The following is a 22,363-nucleotide window of genomic DNA, read 5'->3' as shown; positions in this document are numbered from 1 at the left end:
TCTACTAGGAGGCTGGTAACTACCATTGCATCCCAGGGATCAATACTGGGTCAAATCCTCTTCCACATCTTCATTAATGATGGGGCAGATGATGGGGCAGAGTGCCTCTTAAGCCAGTTTACAGGTGACACAAAACTGGGAGGAGTGGCTGCTGTACCAGAGGGTTGTGTTGCCATCCAGAGGGACCTTGACAGACTGGATAAATGGGCTGACGGGAAACACATGAAGTTCAACAAGGTGATGTGGGGAGGAACAACTCCATGCACCAGTATGTGCTGCATCTGACCAACTGGAAAGCATCTTTGAGGAAAAGGCCTTGTGGTGGTCCTGGTGGACACCAAGTTGAACATGAGCCAGAAATGTGCCCAAGTCACAAAAAATGCCAACAGCATCCTGGGCTGCCTTAGGAGGAGTGTTGCCAGGAGATGGAGGGAGGTGATCCTTTCCCTCTACTCAGCTCTGATGAGGCCACACCTGGAGTGCTGGGTCCAGTTCTGGGCTCCTCAATGCAAGAGACATATGAATATACTGGAGAAAGTCCAGCAAAGAGCTGCAACTGAGATAATGAAGGAAGTAGAGCATCTGTCCTGTGAGGAAAAGCTGAGAGAGCTGAGACTGCTCATCCGGAGATGAGAAAGCTCAGGAAAGATCTCATCAATGTGGACAGATACCTGAAGGGAGAGAACAAAGAGGACAGAGCCAGGCTTTTCTCAGTGGTGCCCAGTAACAGGACCAGAGGCAATGGGCACAGTCTCAAACACAGGAAGCTCTGTCTGAATGCTATTTACTGTGAGAGTTATGGAGCCCTGGCACAGGTTACCCAAGGAGGTTATGGAGTTTCCATTCTTGGGGTTATTCAAAAGCCATCAGGACAGGATCCTGGGCAATTCCAACTAGGTGGCCCTGCTTGAGCAGGGAAGTTGGACTAAGTGACCTCTAGAGGTCCCCTTCAACCACAACCATTCTGTAATTCTACAAGTGCATCTTCATAACTGCTTTGATGGGTGGATGGCTCTCCTGTGATGGGTCTGGGAGCAACTGAGCAGACTCCTCCTTGCCCCACACACCAGTGTCTCTCTGTGCTCCTTTGTGGGTATGCAGATGAGGTTTTATCATGTAACCTAATGTTTTTCTTTTCACAGAATCACAGAATTTATTTTCTGAAACTCTAGTTTAATTATAGCTGCCTTATTCTTTAAGAAAGCAAACTGTTTGAGAAAGAGTTGGAGAAAATAAAGTTTGTTTGAAAAAGTAATTAGGTTGGAGGGGAAAGCAAGGATATTCCTCCAATGCCGGGAGCTTTTACCAGTACAATAAGCCAAATGAAAAAGGTGTATTTCTTCACCCCCTTTGCAAAACAAAACAAAGTCATAATTAAATTTATGCAAAGAAATCTGGAAATATGCTTTTAAAAATATTTATTTTGAGAATGCTCTCAGGTCTTCATTGTTAAACATTGTTGTATTAATCTCTTTACAAAATGCATGAGGTATTTCCAACTTCTATTCTGAAGAATAAAAACACTTCGCAAGACACTTCTGTCTTTGGACACAGTCTGTACTTGTCTAACGAATCATGATTCTTGCCAATAGTCCAGAAATAGGCTTCTAACTGTGCTTGCAATAATTCAGGCTGGTTACAAACATAGGGAAGAAAATAAGCATCAGCTGTATTTTCAAATATTTTCTGTTTGAATGCGAGCATGTATTCTGTTCTGGTTTGTGCAGTCAACAAAACTCAAGATTAATTGTAGCTGAGCTGCAATTTCTGTTAATTCATTGATCCAAAGAGAACCTTCTTTGATGCATAAATGCTGGGTTTTGTTGTTCTGTGAATCTAAAAACATATGTCACTGTGATATAATAAATAATGATCCTTGTGCAATATCACTCTTCTAGAACTGCTTTTCATGTTAGAATGACAAACCTGATCTTCATAGAAACTTTCATTCTAACATCTGCATTAGCAAGTATTTATGGCTTAACACATGAAGTATATAGGAGTGGAGAGGTCTCTGTAGTATGTCATTATATGGGAGAATGGAAATGCTTCAAGGAGAAGGTGGTTCAAAATACACAGGGTTCAGGAAATTGTCAGTATGTCAGTTGCTTTGGAGAATCAAATACTTTAGGTTACATTAGCACATATTAACTTGTAGAGATGCAGAGGTATCTGTCTTTTTTGAGTGTGAGTCAATGGATTTAGTCCAGTTATAAATACTGCCAAACAACGGCTGCATTTTCCAGGGCAACAGTTACTTTACTAGGAAGAAATTTAAAAATCTTTTGATTTTTTTGAATAAAGAAAATCTTTGGAGAAGAGAGAAAAAAAAATGTTAAGAGAAGCAATTAAGTCTAGCTGATGTGAAAGCCAATGGAAATATTTGTTCTTTGGAAGCTATTTTGTAAAGCAGTTTAAAGAAAAGATTTGGCTAACATATGGAGTAGGTTATTAGAGATTTTAGTTCTTAGTGAAGAGAACCATTTTGATTTAAAGATATTGAAGACTTGGAGGTGCTGAGGAAACCTATGAATTTAATTCATTTTCTTAAAGATTTTCTACATTTTATATGCTATTGTAGTCCTACCATATCAAACATTATTGTGTCAATTGTCTTCCAGTATATTAATTATTTAATTAGAATGGAAGAAGTTAGGTACGGACAGTAAGTGATTGTCTATACAGTTAAATTTAAGACAAAAAATCCACTTAAAAAATCTGATATTAATTCAGTTTTATCCTTAACTTTAATACTTTATTGAGTTTCCTCCTAATTCTGTGTTTTGAAACTATTAAATGTATAAGTAGTAACTTCAATAAATTGACAGAGACAACGGTCCTTCTGCCCATTGCGGAGTAATGGAATGGAAGATGTATGGTTTTGAAACACTCTGATCACTTAAGTACCTAGAAGATAGAAGGATGAGAATATTATATCATATCTAAGTAGATACTTGTGTTTTCTTAGGGTTATAGCCTAGCAATTTTGTTTGTGTTTTTGTTTGTTTGTTTTAAGTACCAAAGGCTTTAGGAAATAAAGTGTTTTTAATAGCTCTGTGTATTACTGCAGTCTGAGCACTCTGAAACAGCACTTACTGGCATGGCGTTTTCCAGCTACAAGCAATTTATTTTAATGAAGACATGTATCAGGGGCACTTCGATAGCCTACTCATGCTGAATGTGTTGTATGTGCTTGATTTCCTAATATTAGTCCAGCCAACAAATATACACAATGACAGTAAGTGAATCAGCAATGTGAATAAAAATACTGTCCAATTGCAAGTGAGACTAGTGGTAAAAAGTGATGTTTTGTTCTTTCAGAATGTCTTGGCATTTGTTAAGGAACTTAAAGGAGGATTTGTTTTTAATACTTTACAGAGCTGAGAAATTACTTTAAACATACATTCCAAGTTCCACAGAAAGTTACTAGCAGAGTCAGCAATATAAACCCCAAGCTTCTTGATTTCCTCTGGTTTCCCAGAAGACTAACTAAAGTTAGGTTAAAAAATACATTGTTTGATCCACTGTGACAGAACCAGTTATTGTAGATTTCTTAATATCTGTCATTTTTAACATTGCCTGTGATATAGTGACAATTAACAATTCCAGGTCCTACTTTTGAAGTTACTTGCAAAGAGTAAGAGCTGCTGAACTTGAGGGCACTGGCTTTGCTGAGATGATGTTGATTTCAGGATTTGCTTCATCTGTCTCAGAAATTCTGTCCTCCTTCTGTATCAGGTAGTGTGGACTTTGTGAGTTGTCTGTCACCCCACATTTGCCACAGTTATCTTTCGTAGATGCTGAGTGACACTTTCGCATAGTTTTGTTTTGCCCTTCCTGGTATTAGTGAGGGTCATTCTTGTGGGGAAGGTAAGAGTACTTCACCTCACCAAGAGGACTAGATGCTGGCTCAGCATTCCTACAGATTGAACTTGCCGCTGCGGTTGTCTAGGACTGTGAGAGCTCAAGGAATCTTGTTTCTTTCATAATTAGATGGAGTCTGTCTGGCAGCACTTCTTGTCATGTTTTAGTAGGAAGTTAATTGGTGTTCACTTAAATGCTTGCATGTGGGAGAAGTTGAACCTATTGAAGGACCCAATTCCCAACAGAGTTTACAGATTTTAAGGACTACAATGGGGCAACACTTAAATCTTCTTGGAATGTGATCTGTATTACTACTTGTGTGTGTAAATGGTGATCTTGGTAGCTGTCACTTCTCTGAAGTGGTACAGGAAGGACAAAGTTCCCTACAGTTAAGTCTTCTCATGCTGTTCTTGAAAAGATATTTTCTCAAGTATACTTCCAAAGATGAACTCCACCTAAAAAGGTGTGTTAGCTTTTGCCACATAAGTACTTTTTTTGAGAGAGAGAGAGAGCATAAAAGAGAAGTTATGTTTGTATATCACAGATCTCCAGGGGAATCTTTTGAATAATAACAGGACTGGATTCTTAAGGCAGGCCCAATGGTCTTCACACTGATGTATCTATAGGAATATCTGTTTCCACACACTAACTCGAGAGAAATAATGACTGCAATAAAGGTCTGCTGTAACACTTGTCAAGATGGACGACTTTTCAGTTGTAGAAATACATGTTAAGGCAGAAAATATGTTGATTGCCTTGTTGAGTGATATCTCCAACCTTAATATTTGGTAAACAGCCAGTTGGAGCTCCATTCACATTCTAAGCAAATGATACACTGTGTTTAAGTGTCTGTTCTTGACAGAGGTGGTCCTGCAGTTTAAGGGGATTCCACTTCCAAGGAATGGTGATTATGAGCTCCAGTCTCTCAAATCTGATTTAAAAACAAAAGAAACACAAGCAGAACAAACCCCACAAACTAAACCCCCCACCTCATTTCATGAAGACTGATTTTTTTTTTAAACTATTCATAAATTTCGCTGAGCAGTGAAGGCTACCCTGTCTCCCCAAAAATAAGACCTACCCCAAAAATAAGCCCTAGCATGATTTTTCAGGATGCTTGAAATACAAGCCCTACTCCAAAACTAAGCCCTAGTTACAGTTCATTTAAAAGACAGTTTAGTTAGTGTCTGAGCAGCTATACAGGAAAAAAAAATAAGTTTTGGAGCAAAAATGAATGTAAGACCCTGTCTTATTTTTGGGGAAACAGGGTACATGTGCATTCACTTATGCTCTCTTCTCTCCATCTTCCCGTTGCTCTGAAATTCCTTCAGCATCTGGTTAGTAGGCTCAAAAGGGAACAAGAAAAAGTCTCTTTGCACTGTTTCTTCTGCCGTAATTGTAGAGCGTGCATTCTGGTAGCACTCACTGGCAGAAAGTTAAAACCAGGCAATTTTCCTTTCAGGTGTACTAGCGTAGTTTTTCTGTTTGCTCTTTGGACTTGCTTGTGGGCATTGAGTGATATACATATTGCATTTTGATGTGATGACATAATTATCAGAACATGCTGAAACAGGAAAAGGAGTAATTTTGGTTTGTTAGAGTAACTGATGTTGTTGGTCCATTACCGAGATATAAATTGTCATTTTCATTTGCTTCATAGACTTTTGCACAAAGGCTAAGCCCGAAGAGTGTTCTGGGGTCAGGTGGTTTGCTTTTGTTGTTACAGCAGTGGAGCTGATTCTGTCCATCTGAACTGTTGCCAAAAGGATGGAGCATTTAGTGTATCAAGATATCAAGAAAAAGCTTGTAAACACACGCAAGCTCTGTTCTAGGCCTTTTTCTCTTAAATCTGCTGTCTGGGCAGGTCCCTGTTGGATCCTCTTGCAACTCTCTGGCTATTTAGGTCTTGAAAGATTATAGAAAGCGAACACTTTTTCCCTTTCATCCGATACTATGCTGATACTTTATTTCCATGTCCAAGTCCATTCTTCAACAGATTTTAACCACTCAAAGAGTGTTCAAAGTCCAACTTAAAGAGCAGTTATTGCTCAAGGTCTTGTAACTTACAGTATTAGGTGAAAATGTGTTATAGTAATGAGGAATGTACAAGAAGTGGAAGAACGTTTTTTTAACTTTTCAAATTAGGAAATGGCAGTTTTAGTAAATTTTCTTACAAGTTTTTTAAGCTTACTAATTACATTATGTGTAAATAGTAGATTTGTATATTAAAATCCTTTTCCAAAATAAAAACAGTGAATCAGATTTCATTGCTGTTAGCAGGCAACTGGTCATTTTTGTTATGTGAACTTTATCAGTATTGTGGGATCTTGAAGATAAATTTACAGTAAAAAGACAGCAAAACAAAGCGAATAGTCTGTAGGAGAAATGGTTGTTCCATTTGTGTGGTATTTACATTTACACTTAATTACAATAACTTAAAGCTCAGTCAATGCTTCCATTAAAATCCACAGGCCACTGTGACAGTCCTCAAAGTTTAATTTGGCATATAACATCTTAGACTTTTGATACATGTTTTTCTGCAAAAACTCTTAAAAATTGATTATGACAGATATATCATCTGCTTTCACCATTCTTTGATTCCAGTATTCATTGCTGGCAACACATTGGACTTTTGAGTCTGTGATGATTCTTAAGTCAGCACAGTCATCATGTGAAGAATATTGCTTGTGGTAACAAAAGGTTTAAATGTATTCCAGTTTCATGGTTTTCTGTGGCATTTGGAAAACAAAAGATGAAAGATAATTTAATTTAATAAAGCATATCTCAAGAATGCTGAAAAGTTCAAAGCTTTAGGCTCAATATTAAGGGTTCAAAGGTTTGAAAAAAATGTATTTAGAGGTTTATTTTTTTTCTTTCAGCTTAGAATACCGTGATGCGGTTTATTGTGTTTTAACCATTGTACTTCACAAGAAACTACAAATAGGCTTTCCAGACTGACTGTAGTATGAGGAAAACATCGGATATATATAAACTGTGAATTTCTCTGTGGTCTGAGGCCATTTTATTTCCCTAATTAGTTGTTCATGGATGAGGATATGCAACAGGATTGTTTAAGGAGCTGAATCTCACTTTTCCGTAGTAAGTGGAGACTGAGGAATTGTAGCTAATAGAGAAAAAAGAAGTACAATAATGCAGGTACAGTGGAATGTGTTAGAAAGCACATGGATGTGCAAAGCATGCACAATGTGCTGGCATCTGTTGAGATTCATCAGCTCCAGCTTAGCAACAGTCCAGAAATCACAGAATCACAGAATGTTAGGGATTGGAAGGGACCTCGAAAGATTATCTAGTCTAATCCCCCTGCCGGAGCAGGAACACCTAGATGAGGTTACACAGGAATGTGTCCAGGCAGGTTTTGAATGTCTCCAGAGAAGGAGACTCCACAACCCCCTTGGGCAGCCTGTTCCAGTGCTCTGTTACCCTCACTGAGAAGAAGTTTCTTCTCAAATTTAAGTGGAACCTCTTGTGTTCCGGTTTGAACCCATTACCCCTTGTCCTACCATTGGATGTCACCGAGAAGAGCCTGGCTCCATCCTCGTGACACTCACCCTTTGTATCTGTAAACATTAATAAAGTCACCCCTCAGTCTCCTCCAAGCTAAAGAGCCCCAGCTCCCTCAGCCTTTCCTCATAAGGGAGATGCTCCACTCCCTTAATCCTCTTCGTTGCCCTGCACTGGATTCTCTCCAGCAGTTCCCTGTCCTTCTTGAACTGAGGGGCCCAGAACTGGACACAATATTCCAGATGTGGTCTCACCAGGACAGAGTAGAGAGGAAGGAGAACCTCTCTCGACCTATTGGAGGATGTCAGCCTCATTTTCTTGGCACTCCGTTTCTGGGAGTGTTTATTAGTGTATCCATACCTCGTGTTTAGCTGGGCTAATAAATCCTCAAGAACCAGGGTCACTGTGAGTATCAAGTGACCGTACATGCAGCTAACTCAAGTCCACCATCAGGTATTGACTGGGAGAGACTACATTGTATCATCATGCCCTGAAGCAGCATAGCTGTTTTGCATATACTGCATTTAAGCTAATAAATTCTGATAGGCCTGAGCAGGCTCTTAAATTGTTGCAGGTGCATGTACAACCTGCATAAATATCTCATGGATTTGCAAATTTGAATTTTATGTCCAAGTCATGGGTGCATAACTCATCTCTGGCCTATAGTGGCAAATACACCCCTCCTTGCCTCAGTTTCTTGTCTTCCTCTGCCTACTGCAGTGCCCTGGAAAAATAAGAACATGCTTTTGTACCTTGAGATACACTGGACAGGTCATTTCACCAGAAGAGGTTTGTGAGGAGAAGTCAAGCCTGAACTAGTATTTGCTTCCTTCTTCAAGGAGGGGGTGGGGAGTACATCTTGTGCAACTAACTGTGCTTCAGAATGTTTTCAGGATCTGGGAAATGCTGCATTCAGTCATGTGTTGTCATGTTAAGACATGGTTCGTATTTAATGTAGACAGATACTTCATTTTTTATTTTGGGTTTTTTTTTTTTGCTTATTTATGAGGAAAGGAAATTTGGTTGTTTTAACAAAAGAGTGCTGTTCACCTCTGTTTTGCAGAGACAATATGGATTGTTATAACTTATTTTACTTCTGTGGACTTCTAAAATATAATAGTGGCTGTATGCTTGAACCATTTAAAATAGAGGCAAGCTTATCATTGCTCTTGCACTTTAGAGCAAGAAAAATTGGCAGAATTTATAAGGCTCTGTACTTACTCTAATTGTTCATTATTTCACATTTGAATACCAAAGAAATAAAATGGATCTCATGTGAACTGTGCAGGATTGAGACAGTACATATTAGTTGGAACAAATTTGAGTCAATTCTTTTAACACCTGAAGAAAGTTCATTCAGTTCTGAGTGTTTTACATGCAAGTACTATGAGTGTAAGTACTTTACCCTTTGCTCTGTCAAACAGGAGGAACGATCCATTATACCTAGCTGGTTACTGCAAGGCTTTGTAGATCCATGCCAGTCCCTCAAAATACACTGTAACAGGGAAGGAAATTGTTTTATATTACTACATGGTTCTTGCCATTGGCATCACCTGGAATTTCAGAGCTAGTGGGACACTCCCTCAGAAATTAGCTATTTTTAGCTATGCAAATGAACTGTTTCTTAGCCTGTATGTCCTACTTTCTGATATAATTTCCAAGATCACAAATTAGTTTAGATGACCAAACGATTTCTAACTCAATTTTTACTCAGTATAAACCTATGTATTTTTTGGTTCCTCGCTTATCACCAGAAAGTAAAGAGGGGAAGTGAAATACTGTTTTCTTAATGCTTCATATCTGTATTGGTCAAGTACAATTGTTCTTTAAATATCAGGAGAAATGTGTGAATATTTCTCAGATGACCTTTAGTTGCAAAAGGTTTCAAATCAGGTCACAGGAAAAATTGTCATTGAATAGGTTCTTTATTGGAAATATGTTACCTCTGTCAGTTTTGTCTAGTTTGCAGGGAAGAGCATAAATGACTATTTGTAAAATGATGCAGTATTTTCAGCCTGTTGTACAATCCAAAACAAGTTGGGCAAGTTAAGCCTTATTCCTAGAGCTGTGACTTGAATGTTGCCAGAAACAAGTTTGAGCTCAGTTGCACTGGTTTCATCACTAAAGCGTGATTTTTGTGGAACGAAAAAGGGGATGATATATTTTAAGGGCACTGGTTTCAGAGACTTGGAAGAGTATTGCAACTGCGTAAGTGGAAAAGGAAAAACATGTTATTTGAAGCACTACAACTCCAATAGACAATATTTAAAAGTATTTCATGAATATGTGGAAGTAAAATGTCAAGTTAAAACTTTGTTTAGTTCTTAGCATGAAATCCTGAAAATTTGGGTAAATAATACATTCAGTAGTGGGTTTCTTTGTTGCTGAACTAAGTCATGCACACCTGTTTCACAAAACTTGCTTTATAATGTATCAGTTAACAAAGAAAAGAAAAAATGCTCTATGACTTCTGGTAATAATTGCAAAGAGTCGCATGTACAGAAGTGGAACAAACCCAAACTAACTTTTTCTTATCCTGGATTACTACTGCTTGGAAAGAGTTATCTGATTCCTGACATCATTCTGTCACTGAACCAGGAAACAAGTTTTGTTAAGGCAACAGTTTTCCAGCATTCAGACATCAGTCTGCTGTAGGGTTTCCTATTTGTGCAGAATTGTATCATCCATAAATGTTGCCAGATAGTCAACTGTTACTCAGGGTGCATCTCCCCAGTGCACTGTAGATGCCATTGAGTTCAGCGTGGTGTAGCTTTTGGTACTCAGGCTGTCTCAGTACAGCAGCATATAATGCAGCTCGCTCTATTTTACCTGAGAAAAACTGTAAATTAACCTGTGCTGTGTGCCACAGCCGCCTCAACCAAAACGTAGGATAAATTTAATCAGAGTAAATTGACATTTTAGATGCCTTTTTTTTGCCTGGCTTGTCTAGGCTTGATGTGGGCAAAACAGACTATATCCTTTCTGGCATTAGTGAGCGAGTGGTTTCATATTGACTGTGTAGAGCCCAGCAGTTCAAAACCAAAGAAACTTTCATCAAAGCAAACAAACAAGTAAATTTTGTCTGTATGAGAAGCATCTTAAGCAGCCAGTCCCCTCGTCTGAGTGCCTTTGGGCACTCTGTTCTGCCTGTTATTGTTCAACAACAGCAGCGTAATTGATTATTTAACCCTTTCTAGAACAAGAGTTAGGGATAGTTTGTCTAGACTAGCTGAATCTGCTATGAATAGATTTCCTTTGTGTGTTTCAAATTCCAGACTTTTTCTTGGAAAATTGAGGTTATTTTTTAACAGCAGAAAGTAAATTTCCGTCATTATGTTCAGGTAAAGGCTAAGCCACAGAAGAAAAGACATTTCAGACAAAAAGAAAACTGCAAATATTAGAATTCTCAGTAACAGGAACACTGTTTAGTTTTTCAGGATCAAGTAACATTCTTTTCTTGATAATGTTCTATTCCCTTCGAGGGCACTTACCTGATATAATGTCATAATATTTTAGTATGTGAGTACTAAAAACTCATTTAAGCAGCTACAAAGCCTGAACTTTAGTTAACCTCATCTGCCTAAGTGAATTTTGGCCAAAATGTTAAAGGGATGTTGGAAGTTACGTGTAAACATTTTCTGCCAATCTGAATTTAACATTGATGATGATGCTCTCAGCACTTTCTGAGTTATACATTACCTGTATTGCCCTGGCCAAAGACTGAAGAGAAAACGTAAACACATATATTCATGCACACACACACAGAGAACAAAAAAAAATCCCCAGAAACAAACAACAACAAAAAAGAACGCCCCCCTTCCTTATGTGATTATATTTCTCCTTTAAAAAAGAGAAAATCAAGTGATTTAAACTGAAGTACTTGCGGATTCTTGCTTTCTAAAGCTTTTTGCTGGACTTCCAAGCAGTAAACACACTGCTCTGTTTTAGTTTCATGGATTAAACAAAGAACTTCTGGTTAACAGCAGCAAACTGTGTTTATATGTATTCTAGTTGTGCAATACAATTATTGGTGTGTGCAGTGTGGTAGATTACTGGCGTAGTCATCAGCTCTGAATGGCTCCTTAAGCACAGAGGAGAGAATGATCTTCCACGGAATCTGGATAAAAGGGTGCTTAGCCCTGGATGTACCTAATTATTTTAGGTCGACATACTTTTTTTTGTTCTTAGGCCTGAACTGTAATCATCATTAATCAGATCAATGGTATAAAACTGGCCAAAGGTAAAGCTCTCGGCAGCTAAATAAATCCAGCCACCTTTTGTGTTCAGTTCCTGACGACAAACCAGGTCAGAGTAGGAGCTGTGTTGCCACCTAGTGGGAAATCTCTAGGTACTCTTGTTGACGTGAAATTGCACAAACGTAGGAAATGACAGAGGAAAGAGAAATAGGACCTGACTTAAAAGTTCATTTTTCAATTTTAAGTTGAGTTATAGTTAAATATATGAAAATATAAACCTACTGCAAGTTACCATTTCCTGATAATACTATGAAATCTAGTGTTCTTAGTTTTCTGACTTCTTTAGTATTTGGGGGGAGGACAGCAATGTTATAAGACAGTAGTGATTTAACATATAGTCAAGTGTTTTAAGGCAGTGCTCCTGTTGAGATGAGCAATGCTGCTGTAATCTAGTTGTTTCTGTTGCTGTGCTATCAACACCACTGTGCTCATAAGTGTTTGTGCAGATATCCAGAACTAGCCAGAACTAGTCCAGCTGAAAAACAGCTCTAAGGGGAGGGAAAAAAGATTTTTTGTGGTTGGATCAGTTCTTTCATTCTGTTTATTGTGTGGTTGCACAAGCAGTTGCATCAGCATGAACAGGAGAGATGCTGCAGGAGGGGAAAATGAATTGACAAAAGAGGGAACAGTTGCTACTTTTAATGGAACTGCTAGTTTTAAACGTTTATCAGTTTTCACTACAAGAAAAAACAATCTGGGTAACTTTATGAAATGGTGGCCTTCGGTCAGTCGAATAAAGGAGACTACTGTGACCTTACAGCTGAACATTTTGTCAGTTCAGGGCTCCAGCCAGTGCATACCATTCTTTTGCCAAATGCACACCTTGTGTCTAATAGTTTTTCTCTTTTATTTTTTTAAAGAAGCTTCATAGCATATTCTGACAGATCAGCTGCTGCACATACCCTTCTACTTCCCTCAGTTAAAGAATTCATTTTAGCACAAAGCATTTAAAATTGTGGTTCGTAGTATAACAACATGTGGTCTGTGGTAGTTGGGAAGGTGTTGGGTTTCAGGCAATTATGTGGTGCTGTGTAACAAGTGGGAACAAGGGATTTCATATAATATGGTTATCAGTAGTGAACCCACTTGCATAATTTGATTGATCATGGCTTGAGAGGCAATAACTGTTTTCAATTTCCTTTCATTAATTGTTGAAAACAGAGCAATGTTAGGAGAAAATGAAAGTGTTTCAGATTTTACAGCAGAGGTTCGAAGATGTCTTCAGCCGCAATGCCATTTCTACTTGGAAGTCCAAACTTGCAACAGAGAAAACCCTCCTTATTCCTTTATAAGTTAATTTATGGAGCTTGTAATGCTACTTCTGATTATCATGTTCCTACTCCAGTTTGTGAAACATTTTTGAAACTGCTACTTTGCAGCAGTGAGATCTACTAACAGTGTTTTAAAATACAGATTGTGTGTCTAAAAAAAAAAATCCAGGAAGCATTGGTTTCAGTTATCTCTGTTTCCCCTCTTCTTCCTCTGTTCTCCAACCTCACTGAACCTGCTATTGAGTATAAACCAAGAGGATGTAGAATGTAGAAAATCTTAGAGGAGAGGTATGGATTTATCCAACCTTTCTTCCTGCTTGAGAAAGATTAAATGTGACTTTTTTATGTGTGTGTCATTGTGGTGGACGCTTTGTAAAAAGTTGCTAATAATTATAATTAAATTAAATAATTTGCTTTCAATTACCTGAAATAGGTAGCTGTTGATATTCTTTCAGACATTCTTAAACAATTTTGTTAGTTCAAGTTGATTCATTACCCAAAATACACTATCTTACTTATGAAGCATTGCTTATTTGTAGGCCAATAAAAATGAGCAAATGAGTAAAAGAAGGGAGGAGTTGCTTTCATGGACACAACCATGCAAACCAGCTTACCATATCTGTCAGATATGTAATTCTAGACAAGTCTGGTGGATGTAGTAGAATTCATGAGAGAAAAGGAAAGTGCGTTTTCACACCCACTGTCATGTTCTTCATAGCCGATAGAATCTGAACTGAGAAAGGAAAATTGCCTTTTAAGTCTCCCAGGACATGCAGCTTCAGCTAAAAAGCCATTACAATGTTTATATGTATGTCCAAACACTGGGAAAGAATGGAATGGAATGGAGAATGGAAGTTATTCAGAATGTAGTGAGTGTCTCTAAAGGCTGATTCTATTAAATGGAGATTTTCACAGGTTTCTGCATGGGATTGCTCAGGAATGGATTCTAGTTGTTAATTATTAGCTGTAACTGTATTTTGGTTTTCTTTCTTCATGCCATCATTGTGTTTCCAAATGCTGCAGTAGCACTAAAACAAAATATACTAACTGGAGATGGATTATCTCACATTGTCATTGTTGATTACCATGATGTGTTTATCAAGAGCCATTCACAAGCTGTGTGCATTTGTTTCTTTTTTGTATATGTTTTAAGCATGTTTGTTAAGTTACAGATTTATTATACAATAATAGATTTGAGGACAATGGAAACACTATGCAGGGAAAGGTATGTGTTTGTGCTTGTAGTTGTGTTTTGCAACATCCTAAGCAGCTCCGAGTGCTGGCTTTCACAGTCTTATTTGCTTTCTCCTTGCATATTCCTTTCCTTTTTTTTTAAGCCAAGTTCTGTACTTGAGATTGCTCACTGAGCGATTTCACATACTAAGACTGCAAGACACCGAGCCAGTGGGGAAAAAAAGTAATGTTTTTTTTACTGAGTTAACACTGAAATGGTTTAGCGGCGTGACAAGCTCCAGGCTGCTGCACAGTGGAACAGAGGGCAAGACTGTGTGGGGGATGAAGGGAGAAACAGCCAGCAGTTAAATCAGCTTGGCTACCACAGACCTTTAGCCACCCCAAAGAGTGTGGGAGGGGAGGTAGGAGAGGTAGGAAAGCTTTACTACTTGTTGAGGCAAGAAGTCATTAACTGGTCAGTTATATCTGCATGATGAGGAGTCCATCACATATCCCAGGAAGGCAGGCAGTGCAGTTTTAATTAAGAGAAAGGGGAATACTCTCTCATGGAAGAAAAACAAAATATCTTTTGGGCAGAAACATCACTGTGGTTCTGTAGTACAGAGTTTCATTGCCAATGTCAGTATGGGATGTTCCACCCTCCAGCTGCTCATTCCTGTTGCAGTATGTTGACTGCACCAAGAGCTTTTATGATTTCCTTGCTATATTATTAGAATAATAAGGCCTAAAAGTAATCTTCACAGAGGAGCAAGAATGAGGAAACAATGAGGGGACAGGGAAACTTTTTAAGGTAGTGTTGCCATGAAGGTTCACTTGGTTTTGGAAGTGCGACCAAAGGAGTGTGGAACTGAAGGAGGGAATACCAAGATCAGGGAAGGAGGAGGTTCACCATGGCAGAGCAGATACCCCTTGGAGCCCATGGAGGACCTGTGCTGGACCAGTAGAAAGATGTGAGAAGGAAGGAGCAACGGAGAGGAACCACTGTGACTGACCGTGACCTCCACCTCCTGCATCGATTTGGGGGTAGAGGAGTCTGGAGTGAAGTTGACCTTGTGAAAGGGGGGAGAAAATGTATTGGTTTAATGTTTATCTTTTTTCTTCCTCTATGCAAATCAATAAATATTTATATCATAGACAGAAGCACAGGAAGTTCCATCTAAACACGAGGAGAAACTTCTTTACTTTGAGGGTGCCAGAGCACTGGAACAGGCTGCCCAGAGAGGCTGTGGAGTCTCCTTCTCTGGAGACATTCAAAACCCACCTGGACACGTTCCTGTGCAGTCTGTTCTGGGTGAACCTGCTTTAGCAGGTGGGTTGGACTGGACGATCTCCAGAGGTTCCTTCCAACCACAACCGTTCTGTGATTTTAATTGGCAATAAATTAAGTTAACTTTGTCAAGTATGGCTGTTTTGCCCACAATAGTAACTGGTAAGCAATCTCCCTGTCTTTATCTCAATGCATGAGCTTTTTTGTTGATATTTGTAGTTGATATTTTCTACCCCTGGCCACCTGAGAGCAGAGAGTGGGCAAGAGCCTGGGTGGGATTTTAGCAGCTAACCAAGGCTAATCCACAAGACAAACCCCAATATATTTGTAGTGTGAAACAGTTGGTGCTGAGGTCTCAGTGTCTGCCTTGTACATACTTCAGGGGTTTACTTTGAACTAAGACTAGTCTAGCCTTGTGTCCTGTTCAGGACTGCAGTGCACCAGGCACATTCCCAAGCTACATCATTCAGTTTAGTTATATCTGGATGAATTCCAGTTGGAGTGGTCAGCAGCTTCTCCGTGATGCAAACCAAAGGACGGTAGGTGAAAATAACACAATCAATTGAAAAAAAGTGTATTGATTTCCTTTTAAAACCACATCTATTTAAATTATATATAATCATATATTCACTGTACAAAATATATAGAAGCATTTTAAGCAAGGAGTTCACTACTTATGTAAATACTTGCTTTCAAAATGCTGTCGTACCCCAGCCGTGATTGGAGAACTAATCCTTTAAAGGACTGAACCTGGAAAATCAGAATACTATACATTTTAAAATTATGTATGCCTTCCATCTTGTTTAGAAACTTGATGTGGTCCCTCCTCCATAAAGATGTGGCTGCTACAGCCTGTGCATGTCACTTCTGAATTGTTAAAATGGTGCTATAATTCAGGCTGCTAGAGAACATCTAATTCTTCCATGCTGTAGGATACCATGAACATACTTTCAAAATACATTTGCTATGTTTGAGTTGTTTTAAAATTTTGGATATCAGGTTTTGAAAGGAAGTTGGGTGTTTGCCAGAATTGTCTGAGATGCGTAGGATAGTAGTTAGTTAACTCCCGTGAAAATTTTAAGTGATGCTCATATTTTGTATTTTCTATGGAAGTCTGATATATCTTCCTTTACAATTATTCAGGACAGTTATCTTTCTAATGTTTCCAGCAATTAATTTTCAGTGTCACTGTCCAAACACAAGGCTGCATTTTTTCTGCGTGGTGATTATTGCTGCAAAATCCCTTTTCTGTCTTAAAAATTCTCATTTGTTATAGCAGTGTGAACTTTCATACAATTTCAACAACACCAACAGTGACTCTAAATAATTTGCTGAGTGTAAAAGGGAAACTTGAACATGTCTCCAGTTGCTAAAAAAAACCCCAAAGTTTTCTAAACAGACTGAAATTCTGTAACATTGGTAATGGTAGTGTAAAATTATAGCTTTTAAATGCTTTTCAAATTCTGATGTACAATATCAGACTGTATGCTAGCAAGTTAAATGAAACACCATATCTTTCTCCCTGTTTCTGGTTCTGTAACAACACCTTTCATGCAGTTGGCAGAGAAACTTTTTAAGCTTGTACTTTTAAACCTTACTGTTGTATTCAGTATTGTTATTGACATTAATGTTTAATTGTAAAAGAAGTGCTGACAGAGGCGGCTTCAGCCACATCAAGAAGAGAAAAATGAATAGATGAGGGATTCAAATAAAAAGTGAAAAGTCCGGTAACTAAAAGATGACCATTTTTTTTAGATTCTAATACCTTGTCTTTCTTTAGGATATGTTCTTTTAGCTAAATTTTGTTTCCTACTAAAGGAGGCTGTTCTAAATATGAGATACATAACCATTAGTAAATGGTACATGTCACCTCGTGTTACTTAAGACAAATTTGATCTGCTGGCAGATTCTAAAGTTGTCCTGAAACTCTTTAAGATGTTTGCAGTATGAAAGGCTTATGTTGATATGGGATGTGTGAGACCTTTATGACTACATGACATGGTTAAAATACTCAGCAGAGGTTTAGAAAACTTAACAGAGGTAACAAATATTTTGTATGATATTATATTCAAAATGATAAGTTACAGATAATACGTTGGCTCACAAGATAATAATGGGGTTTTTCTTAGGAAATCTTCAGTAACCTGCTTGCAGCCAAACATCTGCTTGGTTTTATGCTGTATTCAGAACTGGAACAGTATCTGTAGGCATTTGGGATTTTAATTACCTCTTGAGGAAGATGTTGAGATTAAATTTAATCCAGTCTGGTAAAAACATTAGATAAAGGTTTGAGTGTATGATAGTGTCATTTTTTTAAGTGAAAACAATGAAATACATGTGCCATTTCTCTCTGCCTTTTCTCCTCCCTCTCCTTTCCTTCTTACTGGTCTTAAACATGACATATTTTGATATTTGGGTCACGGTCCGAATGATGGACTTCAGAATCCATCATCTCTTTTCTGCCCTGTGGCTTTGTTAAACTGATGTGGTATGTACTCGTCTGTCTCCTTACACCTAGCTTTCTTCTCTCTTAATAGGTCTACTGTTCAACAAGTCACTGCTGGTTTTGAAATAGGACTTTCTTCTGCTCTTAGCCCCAAGACCTCTTAGTCATACAAAACCTCATTCTGTGACCTCTGTTCATTTGTTTTCCTGTTTGGCGATTTTATTTTCTACTTTCTCCTTCCTCTGATGCTGATGCTCAGTATCTGAGCAATTGTTTCACTCGTGCAATATTACAAAAACAAACAAGGTAGATGGCAGCATATATTTTCTTACAGTTCTACTTCCTTTCAAAATATAAATAAAGTCCTCAAGAAATTATTAAGGGAAGCTGCCAAAATTTTTACCTGTAAACAAAGATGGACTTTCCCATAGTTTCCCATTGGATTTTCACTTTGCTTTTCATCTAAAGTAGATATTGGATACCATGGTGAAACATGGTAGCATTAAAGTTGTTATACAGTAAGAAACAAAACAAAAGCACCATAACTTCTGGAGATCAGAATCATTCACAGAACCACATAGCTTTCTGTTCTCTTGTGCCACCTGTTGGTGTGCTTACCTGTGATCCTATTTAGGAAAAAATTGGATATGTACTTCAGTGAAAGCCAAGGACAACCTCACTGCGTAGAAAAGAGGTGGGAATCATTTAGTGTTGAATCATTGCCTAAGTGTGATGAAAGGGAACCTTACTATGGTTTTAGTAGTTCCTCTGCATTAAGGTGGTATAAAAACTGATAGGTGAATATTTTCAATAGTGAAAGACATACTGCTGTCTTCTTACTTGATAGAAATTAATCTCTTTATAAAGGACAAGTTTTATATTAATTTATCAAAATTTCTTCTGTATCAATGAAAGACAGTTATTCACTTCTTTTTGCTGCTCCACTTCCACTTCCTTAGATGATATTATATAATGATTTCTAAGAGGCTGCTCTGCTTATTTTGTTTTAGATTATATTTGCAAGGATTTGAGGGAGGAAGTGTATAATGCAAGTGTAATGTGAAAGTTCTAGTAAGATAATTTGTACTTTGTGAACCTAAATTTTTTTCTTAGATTGAAATTCAGTCATTTTCAAGTTCTGAGATTTCCTTCTGAATTTATAGATGATTAAAAGATCAAAAGTCCAGCATGAATATGAGTAACTGCTAAATGAAAGAATGTTCATCTTGCTGATTGTATTTTTGAATGTTATTGATTCATGTTACAAATTTAATAGGCCACATATGGAAATAGTGCATTTGAAATTTCTTTCTATTATAGCACAACAATGTGGTAAGCATTCTCAAACCAAGAAACAGTCTTTATATTTTCCCATAAATATATATGGAGGTCATTATTGAACAATGAACAACTGTATGGAAAGAATAAAAAAATTAAAATGTCTACTTCAGAATACAGACTGGTATTTTCTTCTCCTCTCAAAATATGATAAAGGCTATTTATTCAGGATTTTGCTCTTTTTCTAGAATACTAGTGGTAAGTTTAAAAGAAAAAAAACAAAACATAAGTATGATTAAATAAGAAAAGTACTATACTGCTTTTGCTGGGATTGAGTTGTTGGCCAGGATTAAACCATGACAAATAGTTTCAACAAAGAAGAAAGAAAATTCATGCAATTTGGTTTTTTACACATCTATACTAACAGAAGGATTGATTTGTGATCAGAAAAAGTGTGTTATTTGGTTAAAAAATATTTTCAGCTCTGAGAGTTGTCACAGTAGTTTCTGCTTGCTTTAACCACAACTGTGTCTGCTTTTCTCCATCTTCTCTGGAAGGCTAATATATGCTGGTTAAAGTTTATGCCAGTGTGTGCTGGTTTGACTGAAAATGGGTTAAATTTCTTCATTCAATTAGAAACCTTTCTTTTTCATAGCTAGCATGCTCATTATTTGGACTTAGTTTGAGAACATGAGTTCTCAACACAGAGTTAATGTTTTTAATTGCTCTGGTCTGAGAGCCAAGGCCTCTGAGCTCTGCCCACAGATGTGAGGAAGGGGGGCATGGATGGGGCAGAGCTTGACTGACATCCAGACTGATCAATAAGAGTATCCATCCCATTAGCATCATGCTAATTATTTAAGAAGAGTCGGGACCTTCTGGGTTGCTCTTTTGCTTGCTCTCTGGCTCTTGCTTGCTCTGGGGTTCAGCTGGGGGAGTTTTGGTCAGGGTGTTTAGTTCGGCCTTTTGCCATTTTGCAGAGGCCTCTGGGCTTTTCTGCCTTTTTCCTTTTTTTATCTCTTTTGGATTGGCTGTACAGGACTGGGGTATCGTTTCCTTGGACTGGCTGCTTAGCGTGGACGGAGTTTGTGGGGAATTGCCTTAAGTATTTTTTATTTATGTATATGTATATATATATAAAATTACTAGTAGTGGAATAGTATTTTGTTATGTTATTAAACTGTGTTTATCTCAATCTAAGTTTCTCCCTTCCCTTTTGATTCTGTCCCCTATGAGGGGAATGGGGGGAAGGTGTGAGTGAACAGCTATCGTGGTGATATTGCTAGCTCAGGTTAAACCACGACACAATGTCATTTCATATATTGTGATTTAAAAAAAAAAAAAACCAAACAAAATCACTATTAAAGAAGTAAACTCCAAGAAATGTAAGTGTAAGAAAAAAACTTATTTACTTATAATGCTGATCAGATCTCATTATAGGTTTCCTAGGGAGTTTGTAGAGTCTCCATTCTTGGAGGTGTTCAGAACCCAGATGCCCATCCTGGGCACCCTGCTCTTGTTGACCTTTCTTTGATCAGAGGCATAAGACTAGAGATCTATAGGTTATAATAGTTCAGCAGTATGGTGAAAGAGCCTGTCTTCTGTATTTAGAAATAATTTTGCAGTGATGTTGGATATATAGCATTAAAATCTTGGTGTAGTATGCATATGTGCATATATTTCTTCAGATTATTGTCAAGGAGATCTTATTAATAAGTTAAATCAAGAAAGCATATGAAGTTTTGTGGTTTTATATTTAAAGATCTACATGAGTGTTTAAACTTATTTTCATACTTAAGTTCTGAAGGAGAAAAATGAATTTCACCAGTGTTTTTTAGAAAGATTAAATAATTTATTAGAAATTTCAGATGTGGACATGTTTCTAAACGTTGTGTTGTAATTGTTTTTAACTGTTTTTTAATGCAGCGGCTTGATTATATAGTTAATACACTACCTTATTATCTTCCACAGATCTGAAGAGGGAAGCCAGTATTTGTCACATGCTGAAGCATCCTCATATTGTTGAACTATTGGAGACATACAGCTCAGATGGAATGCTTTATATGGTGTTTGAGTTGTAAGTTTCTCTCTTTGATTTTACCTTTCTTTGCAGTCATTTGCTAAATAAAATCCTAAAAGTATGTCTGCTTCCACCTGCTTGTTTTGCAGCTCAGAAGACTTGGGTGCTATGAAAATATTTATTTCCGGCAAGTACAGGTTGTCCCAAATAAAAAAAGTTGTCATGCTGGCTAAGTGACCAACATCAGGCTGATTCTTTATAGCAGGGGTAACTACTTCTACATTTATACAGTCTTAAACTCCTACATCAATACAGTCCTAAAATTACATTTGGCCCTTTGAAGGCAACCACGAGGCTGATGTGGGCCCTGCTGAAAATGAGTTTGACACCCCTGCTTACAGCATGCTTTCTAAGGGTAGACATGCTGTTCATTGGTGGCTACTGTGTCCCTAAAAGGTTACATGAGAATGAGTTAGAAATCTGCTGCTAGTCATCATCTTTGGTAGCTGAACAGTATTCTATTCCAGTTGTAAAGTTTTGGTGTTTGTTTGCTTTTCTCCAGACTGGTGTTTCTTTAGCACTGCTTTTCTTTTACTAAATAAGAAAGTAAAGCCTATGGGAGTGTTTACATATTCTGATAAATCAACATACCTCTTCGCATCATCTCAAAAGATGCGTTTGTCTAAAAGATACGTTTTGAAATCTTGAATGGCAGAGTTTAGTAATCATTGGCATACAGAAAGGTGAACAAAATATGACTTTTCAGCAGTGTACAGGTATTTTTAATCAATGAGAAACAAAAGGAGGGACAGCCCCTAGATTGCCACATTCCTTCTTTCAGGGAATATGATTAGTCCTTCTTGAGTTAGGTTTTAGCTAACTGGGAAAGACAAAACCAGACATTTAGAATGCTAATTTGTACATCTTCCTTATTTAATCTTCCTTCTCTTTACCTACCAGGTCTTATTTTTACATTCCACATATATGCATTCCTAGTGTGTCTGGGCATTTGCGTTTATATCTCATTTTTCTGATCTTCCTGATGTTTTCTTCCTGTGTTTTCTGATGCATTTGGCCTGCTTATGCTAGAGCAAGCCACATCATGCCTGGGTGTTAAGTTGAATTGGCATGTCCACTAGAGCCAAATATTTGACTTGAGATATGCACTTAAAAATAATTCTCACATGTTAGTTTTACCATTAAGGTAGAGAAAAAGGTGGTAACAGCAAAAGGGAGAAAGGATGT

General features: G+C 37.7%; 1 protein-coding gene across 5 annotated transcripts in view; it reads left to right on the top strand.

The window, feature by feature from the left end:
• CASK (calcium/calmodulin dependent serine protein kinase) overlaps nucleotides 1-22,363 on the top strand; it is a gene marked incomplete at its 5' end in the record, with an annotated part of 208,161 nt that overhangs the window by 59,490 nt on the left and 126,308 nt on the right. For all 5 annotated transcript variants that reach the window (XM_080350342.1, XM_080350339.1, XM_080350341.1 and 2 more), the window contains one exon: nucleotides 21,070-21,175. In XM_080350342.1, coding sequence (XP_080206468.1) covers nucleotides 21,070-21,175 — 106 coding nt within the window. The remainder of the gene's footprint in view (nucleotides 1-21,069; nucleotides 21,176-22,363) is intronic.

The sequence above is a fragment of the Nesoenas mayeri genome, assembly GCF_963082525.1.
Source record: "Nesoenas mayeri genome assembly, chromosome: 1".
NCBI classification, from domain to species: Eukaryota; Metazoa; Chordata; class Aves; order Columbiformes; family Columbidae; genus Nesoenas; species Nesoenas mayeri.
Note: the sequence above shows the minus strand (reverse complement) of the source record. Positions and strands in the feature narration are given on the sequence as shown.